Consider the following 11,564-nt stretch of genomic DNA (forward strand, 5'->3'; position numbering starts at 1 on the left):
CACCGAGATGTGGAACGCAGAAAAAAAGAGGCAAATACCCCTTTTTTTCTAATTAGGTCTTCTCAATTCGTTATGTATAAGGTAGTTTTTCCTATACTGTCTTTCACTGACGCAAATGTTTAACATTTCATCCAATATAAACAGTTAAATAGTAACGTTAGCTTAGAGTCTAAGTATACGGAACAGGGAGTTAGCGACTACATAAAATGCATGACTGCAGATTGAGACATTTTATGAAACCTTGAGTAAAAGTTATAAAAGGCCCATCCTTGAACAACTATCCTTATATAATGCACCTTACGCAAAAACATCGAAAGAAGTTATCTAAAAATGTACCATATGCTTAAAATGCATTACATGCATTTCATACATTAACTTTTGTTGCAGAATCAAACTTCTTATGTGTATTTTTAGTGTGGTAGTGCTGCTTACTCAAAGAGATTATCTTCCCATGGAGGGTTTCATAAGCACTAAAAATCAAAAATATATTATTACAACAAATCCGGAATTTATGATACAATACTGTTGTCCCGAGGCCGTTAGCTTTTTTTTCCCCCAGTGTCCTCACACACACCACTCATGGGGAGTACAGGTCAGTTATCCACTGTTGATGTTGATTGGTTGGCATTGCTCTCCATTTATACAGCAGCCAGTGAGAGATGACCTGCGTATAACTAACAAGCTGGGAATCCTGCAACTAAAGGTTAACAGTGTAATAAGGTCCAGTTTAGGGTTCATGGTCTTTAGCCTGTCCTTGGCCTACATAAGAGGATCCTATTTTTGTCTGAAATACTTTCTATGGACCAAAAGCCTTCCATGCCTTTTTTCAAATCTACAATAGAACTTATTTACTCATAGCTATTTCTCCCAGGGACGATCATTAAATGCAAAGAAGTATCTGTTTAATACCAGGCGGTCCTGGGGAAAATCTAGTATAAAAATATTTGATTTTAATCAAAATGAGTCCCACAGTTACTCTGACAACCACTCTACAGTCACAGAGTTTCAGAAAATAGAACTTTAATTTAACAAGCAGCTTAGTCCTGCTAAATGAACATTTTCCAGCACATTCTTCTTATGGCTTTACTGCAGCTCCAGTACAGTAAGTAAGCTCACTGTGGTAAAATGCCTCACCTCATATGTACATTTACACTAATAAATCTATTTACTGTGCTCAAATACTGTAGGAAAGCTCACTGTGGTAAAATGTCTCACCTCGTATGCACATTTGCACTAGTTAGTCTATACTGTACTCAAATTCTGTAAGAAAACTCACTGTGGTCAAATCCCCTTTTATATGCATGTTTGCACTAATTATTGTACACTATCTTAAATTATTTTATTTACCTTAGGTTAATCTGCCCACAACCTTGCATACTTTATACTTCTGATCATGTCAAGTTAGCATTTTTGCATCCTTTGCACATTGTGCAACCGTGCTATCAATGCACAAAGACCTGTATGTACTAGAAAATATCTAACAGGAGCTTGTAAATGTTTAAACGTTACTTTTTTAATACTCTCGTCACTTGAATTTTTTATTAACCAGAATCAAATTGCATAAGCACACTTGGCCAATAAAGCTGATTCTGAAAAGCAAAAGTAGAATTTCAAATTTGAATTTTTTTCAAAGCAAAAACCTATGTTAACAGTTCTCAATGCATCACAGGATGGATATTTCTAAGTAGGTGTGATGGACTTAGTTTAATGTGTGGTATAAGAGGACTAACAGCAGAACACCATAAGTAGGTTTTACAAGATACCACAATAGCCATACTAGAGAATATGAGACATTTCATAAAAATTTGCCCTAAATAGTTGGTCCAACAAATGATGCAGCTCAACCTTCTGTGTGTAGCATTGGGGGTGGAAAGTAACTTTAGGTTATGTCACACCTTACAACAAAAAACCTGTTTATTTCATATTTCCTAATTATTTTAGTGTATAACCCCCCTCAGGAATCAAGCTAGTCAGTACATTTTAAATGACTTACTTTTTACTTTTACTTGAGTAGATTTATAGACCTGTACTTTTACTTCTACTTCAGTACATTTTAACCAAAGTAACTTTACTTTTACTTGAGTACAACAGGCTACTATTTTACCACCTCTGGCAGTATTTGAATAATTTCCATGCTGAATCAGATGAGAAATAGATGTGGAAAGTGCTATTTTTAGTAGAGCAGATGGGATGGTGCCATCTCCTGGTCAACATCACACACTACAACTGCGTTAAGAACTACCATGTGCAGGTAAAACAAGCAGCAAGTCGCATTCCTGGAGCAAAGCATGTTCTTTTTTATTAAGTGTACAAAACAAGTGCAAAAATAGTGATTCATAAGAGCTACACAAAGGAGGACTTGTCCTTCAAAAATTACAGAGGATATAAAGAGAAATGCAAAACATGAAGTGCTGCTCAAAGAGGATAAAAGGGATAAGTGATGCAGTCTTGCGCAGTAGAAAAGATTGCAAAACATCAACTTGGATTCACAGCATTTGATAAGTACGAAGTGCAAGCGTTGAAACAAATCCCAAATTCAACAGAACTCTTCATTCAAACAATACAGAGTGCAAAGATTTTAAATTGAGGACCTCTATTAATGACATTCATTCTAATACACTTAAACAAATAGATTACTTTGGCCCATATGCTTTTTATGTCTAGGCTGCGTAAACATACTGAAATGGAAATGACAACAAGGACACCAGACACAGTGTTGAAGCGGCAGATAAGCTTTAAGCAGGTCAAAAATGAGTGAATGTTGATACCATTTACCTGTAATGCATGCAACGGAAGTACCTAGTATTTAACCTGTATACTGAGAAACACTGACACATATAGAAGAGTAAATGTAAGATTAGATAAGTGTGGAGCTGTAGGAGGAGGATGTACCTTTGACTAAACTGCAGCTAACAACGCTTAAGTAAATAACCAGGTAGTGCAATAGCGGCACCGATATGTGAAACAAGATACTGAACACTAACAGCAAGCCTAACTGATTGAAGGCATCTTGGGTTGTGGTGCAAATCAATAATAAAGGCACACAGCTCGTGGATTTAGGGCGGCTACAGCTGAAACCCTTTGGGCTGCAGAATCACACAACCGTTCACAGAGTAAACTGAACTTTTAACCCACCAGTCATCCCAACCACACACCCCCATGTCTGCCATCTACAGTATGGTGCACTTCTTGTTCCTCCTCCTCTCGGGCTCCTTTTTGGCTGGCTCTGACTCCTTGCGCCCGTAGTAGCTGGAGAAGCATGCCGGGGCACAGATTGGCTCCCTCAGACTGAGCAGCCACCTTCCACTGCCGTAGTAGGTCAGCGAGCCAAGCTCCATCTCCTCCACCAGCTCCCCCTGCTGGCCTTCCTGCTGCAGGGCCAGGATTTCCAGCAGATCCAGACCCGTCTGAACCGGCTCCACGCCCTCCGCACAGCCCAGGGTGACATGGGCGCGGCTGCCTCGGGGGAGGGAGGCAGCTGCGGGTACATCTGCCTCCTTCTCAGCATCAGCTGGCCAAAGCATGAGCTGCTCCTCGGTGAGGGACACTCTGGCACCAACAGTGCGCGGGGTGACAAAAAGAGCACTCAGGGAGAGCTCGGACACTGTCCCATAGAGATCTTTAACTGCCTGTGGAGTGGGACAAAAGGAATCATGTTAAGATCAGTGCTAATATGCTCAGCTTTAAATGTTTACTCATTAAATCAAAGGTTTCTTACTTGATTATCTGCATACTCTTTGGCTCCCTCTGCTTTGCCATAGTTACAGAATTTTGTAGTGCAATGGAGGGCTCCTTTGGCTTGAAAGTACTGCTCCAAATCCACCTCCTTCTCAGCTTTTCCAGTGACTGTACATACAGAGAAAGAGGAGTATCACACTGCATTTATGCCAGAGATATTAGATAAAATCTGCTTGGTAAGGCTGTCAAAACAAATCATTTTATCTTTCATTGGGTGGCAAATAGTCTTCTTATAATTCACTGCAGATTCTGTATTCAATTATCATTTTACAGCTTTATGCTAGCCTTTTACTTAGCAGGTGGGCAAAGTAAGAACCATATTTGAACATAAAATCTTAGGAGCCATGATCACACTGGTGTGACATTACTGGCTATTTTTGTCACGTGAAAGCGTGAAAATAAAGCCACATTTGGCGTTGTAAACACGTTGTGTGGAACGTGCGACTTTTAACCTCTCTTTCAGATTTGTTTAATGTCAGTAGGACAAACAGATCATATATATGGATATAAAAATGTACTTTACACATAGATAACAGTGTTTATGTATTGTACTGTACAGGAGTGGCACTGGCAATTTCTTCAGAACATTGTGTTTTATGGGATTTCTTCAAAATGAAAAAAAAAAAATCTTATCTTTTTACTATCCTCAAATCAAGCATTCTGTAAAAATGCTGACCAAGTTATTTAATCCTCCTTGTAATTATGTTGGTAAAATATTGTATAGTGGGACAATTAATAATGGAAAATGCCTCTTGTATTCTTCTGCATTTAGCTGGATTTTGACTCACGTATACATCTTTTCATGTTCAATTTTCCCTGCTTGGGAATCCCCCAAAGTCTCGTAATTCCATATTGTTTACTGTATTCCAGTTAAAGAAAACACATTTTAAACTTGTGCACTTATTAGTGCAGTGGTTCTCAACGTGGTGGTCGGGATACATTGGAAGGGGGTTGCCAGATGCCTTCAAAAAAAAAGAAAAAAGACAAAAAATGGATATTTTCAAATGATTTCAAATTGTATGTTACCCTTTTTTGTTAAGAAAAAAATGTATGCATACAATAAGTTAATGTTAAATACGTGAATGATCATCTGGTGAAATTTATGCTGAAATAAAAAGAAAAAAAAGTCTGCACACAAGTATTCTTGAATGTGCATGACTGCTTTTGACTTCAACCACCTTCAGGTATGGTGGGGGTCTCGGGTCTCTGTCAACTTTATTTTGAAGGTCGCTTGCTGAACAGTTTGAGAACCCCTCGTTTAGTGGACACAAAAAAGCCTATAGTTGCATGTATTGTGTCAGAATATTCATTTTTTGCTTGATATATGTAATTTTACCACTTATGACTAGGTTTACAACATTCTCAAGAATTTTAACTGTTAGGATTACAACTTAATATTTTGAAACTTTTTTTTTTTTAATAGTGTAACTTTTAAACCGTTTCATGATTTTCTTTTGTTATTTGGAGGTCCTATATTTTATACAGTATTTAAAAGTTTAATAAAGTTCTCATTTCATGTAGTTGAGGTTGTACTGGAATAATTATTACAAAAATGAGCATGGTAAACATCTTCTGAGTGATACTGTCAAAAGAAAAGTACTGACAAGGAGGCAAAAAACCCCATGCAGACTTCTAAGGTCTAATGGCAAAATAAAGCAGACTAAAAACTATACATTGCTACATTGTCAGGGTAAGGGGTGAGGAACGTATTATGTAGGTGTAGTGAATTTTCAAAATAATGTTAAGAACAGTAACGGCATTATCAAGTATTCATGTTTGTACTTAGTTTATACAAGTACCCAAAAGCTCTTAGTAAACCAGTGTATCCTGATCTAGGACCTTTGTTTATGTTTCTAGGGTACTCAAACAGGCATTAATAATTTTTGATTTTGACGGGAAAATCCGTATATCCTGGTTAACACTGAGATGGCAGTTATTAAAAATGGATATTTACAAATTTCAAGACTTTTTTGAATTGTCTGAGGTTATATATATATGTCCTGACACTCATCTGTTGCCAGGCTGGACTGGGACAAAACTAGCCGGGCGTTTTTGGACCGTATCTTTCCTGAACAAATGGCCAATCATGACCCAGGAATCATCAATAATATGCATACTCCAGCAAAATTACACAAGTGAATATCAAAAAGGTCAGTGTTCAGTATTCAACCTTGTGTAAAAAAATGGTTTTGTTGAAGAGTAACCTATATTTAAGTTTAATATGAGAGTTTTTGGATTGCATTTTTAACATAAATGATTGCAGTCAATCATATTTCGTTGACTTAATCATAATAATCTAACCTAAATTAATCTTGCAGCCCTATGTTGGCCGACTACTTAATCATACTTACAGTCAGGTAAGTGCTTCTTAAAGGTCTCCAAGGTGTCCAGGGTTTTCAGGAAGTCCATGGATGTGCACCGAACCTTCTCCTGGACGGAGGAAAGAAGGAACCAGCCAAAGTAAAGAGGGATGGACATTTCAGAAAGTGGACCTTTCATGGCTTCCAGCTGAGCCGCCTCCAGTCCACGCCTGGTCTTCTTGGTCAGCTGTGCTGGATCTCTGCTCCATTCAGTACGCGGCTCCAAGAAAACCGCCACAAGATGGTGCTGCTCTGCGATCTCCCCAAGGTGGGCCAGCCGGTCCTGGGTGTGGTTGGTGTCATCCACCACCACCAGCACAGAGGATGCTGCTGCACCACAGCAGGCTACCACAGCATCATCCAGAGCCTTGTATCCATCAGCAGATGCTTCTGGGCTCTCTGGCTTCACGCCGTGTTCGTCAGCACAGAGGACAGAGCAGTGGTCTTTGTAGGCATCAGCTATGGCGCGCGCCAGGAAGCTTTTACCACTTCCTGGAAGGCCTCTGAGGACAACAAGGGTACGAGAGATTCGCAGGGCATCTTTGGTCTGCTCTTGTTCCAGAAGCGCAAAGGACAGTGAACCTGATGCAGGAACCGTTTCCTCCTCTTTTTCAGCTTCGACAGCTTTCGTCTCAGACTTATCACCTTCACCCCCTGCTGCAGCCTCAACTCCCTTAAGAGTGTCAGACACAATTGATTTTTCTTGTTCCATTTCCTTCTTCTCCTCCTCCGCAGGTTTCACAATTTCATTTTCAGCCACTGACTCCTCTTTTAGTGTCACAGGTTCTGCTGGATTCTCTGGGGAAACACTGGCCAATGGCACAGTCTCGGCTACTTTCTCTGTTTCTGCTGGCTTTTCTGGGGACTTGTTAGGCACCAATTCAGTCTGGACTTCTGTCGCCAACACAGTCTCCACCAATTTCTCTGTTTCTGCAGACTTTTCTGGGGAAACGTCAGCAACCACCACAGTTTCCACCATTTTCTCAGTTTCTGCTGGCTTTTCTGGGGAAACGTCAGCAACCAACACAGTTTCCACCATTTTCTCAGTTTCTGCTGGCTTTTCTGGGGAAGCACCGGCCACCAAATCTGATATTTGCTCCACTTCTTCCCGAACTACCAACGTCTTCAAATTCTCCACTAAATTCTCAATTTCTGCAGGTTTTTCTTCTTTCACCACTTTTAAAGGCTCTGCTGCTTCTGCCTCAATATCCATTGGAGTCTGCTGTTGTGTTTCAGTGTCCACTAGCTCTGACACTTTCTCTTCTTGGATAAGTGGTTCTGTATTCATCAGCTGTACTGCTTCTGGTTCAGGTGGCATTTGCTCTTGCTGTTCAGCTTCAGGGACTGATTCTGATGGTTTCTCTGGCTCTGGTTCAGGGAGCTTGTCTGCCAGAGGTGCTTGCACAGGCAATGGGTCATTCTCTGGCTCCGGCTGCTCTTGAGGTTGGGTGTTTTCTGCTTCTGGGTCAGAGATCTTTTCAGATGACTCATCTGGTTCTGGTGGAGCCACCGCAACAGGCTCCGACTCCATGTCAGATGGTTCTATGGGCGGGCTATCCTCCATTTCCATTTCAGTTCTCTCCTCGGACAGTGTAACAGTTTCTGTCACGTTCAGCTCCTCTGTTTCGGTCAAGTTTATGACCTCAGCATCATGGCCGTTCACAGGCAGCTGCTCGGTCTCTCCATCAGCAGCTGGTGGCTTCTCAGGCTCTGTGGGTTCCTCTGGTGTCTCCAATTTGGACAAAACCTCTTTTTCCATGACACTCTCCTCTTGCTGTGGAGGCTCTGACACATCCAAAACCTCACCACTATTTTCTAAATCCATGACTGGTTCAGATCCTGACTTGACACACCAACATGTACCTTAATAAAAGAGAGACATTTTTATTTAGACCAGGAAGGACTTATCAGTGAAAAACCTGAACAGCTGCGTAACCACTGCGCATTAAAGACTCAAATGCTGTACTAAAAATACTAAATGCAAGTCAGAAAAAGTTTGATGTTGAACCAGACTGACAAAGGGGCTCATTTATATCCAAAAGAAAACATTTTTATCAGCCCAGAGTTTCAGACTCTCTACCCTCTTGTCCTTGTAAAAATTTTTTTTTCATATTTCATAACATGAACTAAGAACACCTTTTGAAAGTAAAGCTCCTGTGCCCAACTTTCATTCTGTCTCGATTTTGGTGACTTCTGTTGTAAAAACTATATCCTGCCAAATGTAAGTAACTAGTCTCTTAAAGTCCCTGTATAGTGACTAAAATAATCTTTACTTTAGGTTTGTTGTATGACAGCCCACTGCATTATGAACCACCAGGCCAAATTTCAATCATGAAAAATATCTCAACATTTATAAAATAAAGCATCAAAATCATGAAAAATGAGGATGTATAATCTGCTCTAGAATGGGGCGTGTCCACTGCATGAACTCAAGCCACACGCACTCACGAGAAATCATCTCAAATTAAAAAAAATGCCTCTGATCAGAGTGCAGCAGTCTGGCTCTGTGCCAGAGCAGAGACAGAAGGTGGGGATTAAATTTACATTTTTTCTGGCACAAATCTCCATTATGATACCAGTTGAGAAATTTACGTAATAATGAACAAAAAAATAGCATGTAGCTGGCTGTTAGCTTCAGTAAAGACAGGCACATCAGCTAACAACAGACCGTATTCAGATGAACTGCCTGGTGATTTCATGTCATTGTAGCATTAGGGGGGTGGGGCAATTCCCCATCAAGACCGGTGATGTCATGGGTTCAGATATTTGCCCTGCTTAAATTAAACTAAGCCAGAAAATAGGTGAACAATGCTCGATATAAAAAATTCAGTCACACATAGATCTCAGTGTTTTCATATGATTATAGCAACCTTTTCCAAACATACCTAAGACACAAAGATTGGCTTTTACTTTACAGGGAATTTAATACAATTCATATTAAATACAAAATAATCGCAACTAGATATTTCAAAAGCGTCAGCCTTCGTTTAATGTAGCAAATATCTCCTTCATTACCATATAGAATTATTGTTTGATTAATTATTTTTAAAAGGTTTATTTTGGGCATTTTTGTGCCTTTATTTGATAGAGGAGGATAGTGGATAGAGTCGGAAACAGGGATGAGAGCGGGGGAGAGACATGCGGTGAAGGGCATCAAGCTGGATTCGAGCGTGGGCACGCCTTAACCACTCGGCCACCCGCGCCCCTGTTTGATTGATTGTTGAGGAATACCTGAGATTAGGAACTTTAAAAATAATCACATATTAAATCGCAATATCATCAGAAAATCACAATAACATTATTTTCCCCAAAATCGTTAAACCCTACCTTTATTCGCCGAAATGAACTATGCTGTGGTGTCCAGAGTGTCGGCACTGTGGGCAGAGAGAGCTAGCATTGAGCGGGTGGTTCTGGGACACCAGAGCTCACTGCCTGGTCCTCTTGAGGGGTCATGGGACTGGCTGAATGAAACACTGTCTGCAGTGCACAGTGAATATGTGGAGGCAATATTAAGGGCATAATGAGGTTTAGGGATTCCTTCACTGAGTGCTTATCCTTTCAGTTGGTCACAAGTATCCTGTATTTATCCCAAATTTTGGGCAAGAACGCCTCCTGCTTTCTTTTAACTTTACAATTCATCAATAATTTGAATTTTCTCTTTGAAAAGTTATAAGAGGCTGTTTATCGAGCATGGTGTTCATATTCTTATCTGACTCCTATCCTGTGGCAGCATTATACAAATAAAATATTTGCCTCGTCATTGATGTTCTTGTTTACTTTGGTAGGTCATTAAGAGGTCAAAATGAACATTTTCATAACTAAACTAAGCAATTCTAAAGTGTTGTATTACATTCACTTTGGACTATATTCATCAGCCTGGTGAGTTCAAGGATTATCTAAATGATTGCTTTTCATGTGAAAAGCACATTTAATATGCTCTTATGAAACCTTGTATTTTTCAGACCTCACAATCTGCTGCAGGGAAAATCAAACAGTTTTATGAGGACTGCGGTGATGTCTCTAACAGGAAGTTACTCAATATCCATGAAAGAGATAACTGTAAAGGGGTAGATCTTTTTTTCTGTGCTCTTTAGTTATCAGCTCATAACTGATACCCAAGATGTGGGCACAAAAATAACAGATGCAGGGCTTATTTATAATGACCCTGCAACATTATGAAGCTATAGCGTTCAGTCAGGCCATAAAGCAGTACTGATGGTGAAATTTTGTTCCTGATTGATCAAAGTTACTGTTTCAATTCGTCGAAAATACATGGGCACAATACACGAGTGCTGTCTCCACAGCGTTAAAGTAACTGCGTCAAACCTCTCCAGGAAACTCAGACAAAGGGCTGGTACATAAAAATGAAGCTTCGCGAAAACAAGAAAGGTTTACTTTAAAGAATCATTGCCTATAGCGCGTGGCAGGTTGTTTTTTTAACGCCACAGTGAGATTTAAAGTAAATGTCATATAAACAGACGCGGTGGCAAAAAGGGGAAGCCCTTAAAAACAAATCGACCCACTGGAGCAACAAAGAAAGAGGCGTACGTTAAAGCCCTCTATTTCACAGCATTGAAAATACAGTAACACAAGCGTCAAAATACTGGAAAATGTAACAAGTTATCACGTGTATTAAACTGAAACATGTTTTTTTGCGAACAATAGACTGATGCTGTAACTGACGGATTGATTGAGAGGGTTTTGTCTTGTTTTAATGCTAATTTTTACTTCGAATATGAAAAACTGACTTTATTAAGATTATTATTTCGTCCTTAGGAGTCTACGGCGACATACATGTGAACTTGTACACAGTTTTAAACAGAAGTAATCCATACAGCTTGAACATTTGAGTTTTTAAAAAACACAATGTGGCACGGCGGGGAGTGGCGTGCACCTCACTTTAGCACGCCAAGCAAAACAATGAAAAAAGCTAGCCCTGCTTTTATTTACTATGTAACTCAATGACTTTAAAGTTTCTTTGTCTTAATTATTTAAAACTATAAACGATTTTGGAAAAAAAAATTTTCCAGCAGTTTGTGATATAGAAAATGAGTGGGAGATAAAGCGTGCTACACGGAGCGCTTTGTTAACCAAAATGCCAGCTTACCAGTGAGGCTGCAGGGGAGCTGTCGGTAGCGCCGCTGACCACGCGTTTCTCTCTCAATACAATGACAAGGCAATCCTTGGCACAGATACACACCCGCTTCAAAAGGAAATCTTCTTCTTCTCTCTTATGGCACTGGCATTAAGCTTATTAGCACATTACCGCCACCTTGTGACCTGGAATGCGGACTAGAAATCTGAAGTCTTATGTCCGCCTGAAGTCCGTCTAGAAATTGATCATCGATGTACCAAGTAAACAATTTTATCAAATTTAAGACACCCAGTGGAGCGGTGTATAATATTATCTATTTATTTAAAATTCCAAAAAAGTTGGGGCACTGTGTAAAATGTAAATAAAAACAG

The 11,564-nt window shown here is 39.8% G+C and overlaps 1 protein-coding gene across 1 annotated transcript; it reads right to left on the reverse strand.

The window, feature by feature from the left end:
• Positions 1 to 2,273: 2,273 nt before the first annotated feature.
• LOC121529595 (2',3'-cyclic nucleotide 3' phosphodiesterase) lies at positions 2,274 to 11,303 on the reverse strand. The gene is made up of 4 exons (XM_041817534.1): positions 11,206 to 11,303; positions 6,090 to 7,961; positions 3,719 to 3,846; positions 2,274 to 3,629 (listed from the first exon to the last, which is right to left on the reverse strand). Exons 2-4 carry the CDS (start codon positions 7,921 to 7,923, stop codon positions 3,171 to 3,173), a joined length of 2,421 nt encoding a protein of 806 aa, XP_041673468.1. The 5' UTR covers positions 7,924 to 7,961; positions 11,206 to 11,303; the 3' UTR covers positions 2,274 to 3,170.
• Positions 11,304 to 11,564: the final 261 nt, after the last annotated feature.

This window comes from Cheilinus undulatus, linkage group 21 (genome assembly GCF_018320785.1).
Source record: "Cheilinus undulatus linkage group 21, ASM1832078v1, whole genome shotgun sequence".
Taxonomy (NCBI): domain Eukaryota; kingdom Metazoa; phylum Chordata; class Actinopteri; order Labriformes; family Labridae; genus Cheilinus; species Cheilinus undulatus.

Bases quoted from the DNA above. Each gene is read 5' to 3' on its own strand.
- LOC121529595 (XM_041817534.1), bottom strand. From the start codon at position 7,923: ATGGATTTAGAAAATAGTGGTGAGGTTTTGGATGTGTCAGAGCCTCCA. The intron at 3,847-6,089 runs GTAAGTATGATT...CTGTATGTACAG, and splicing joins TAAGAAGCACTTACCTGACT to TCACTGGAAAAGCTGAGAAG. The intron at 3,630-3,718 runs GTAAGAAACCTT...CCCACTCCACAG, and splicing joins AAGAGTATGCAGATAATCAA to GCAGTTAAAGATCTCTATGG.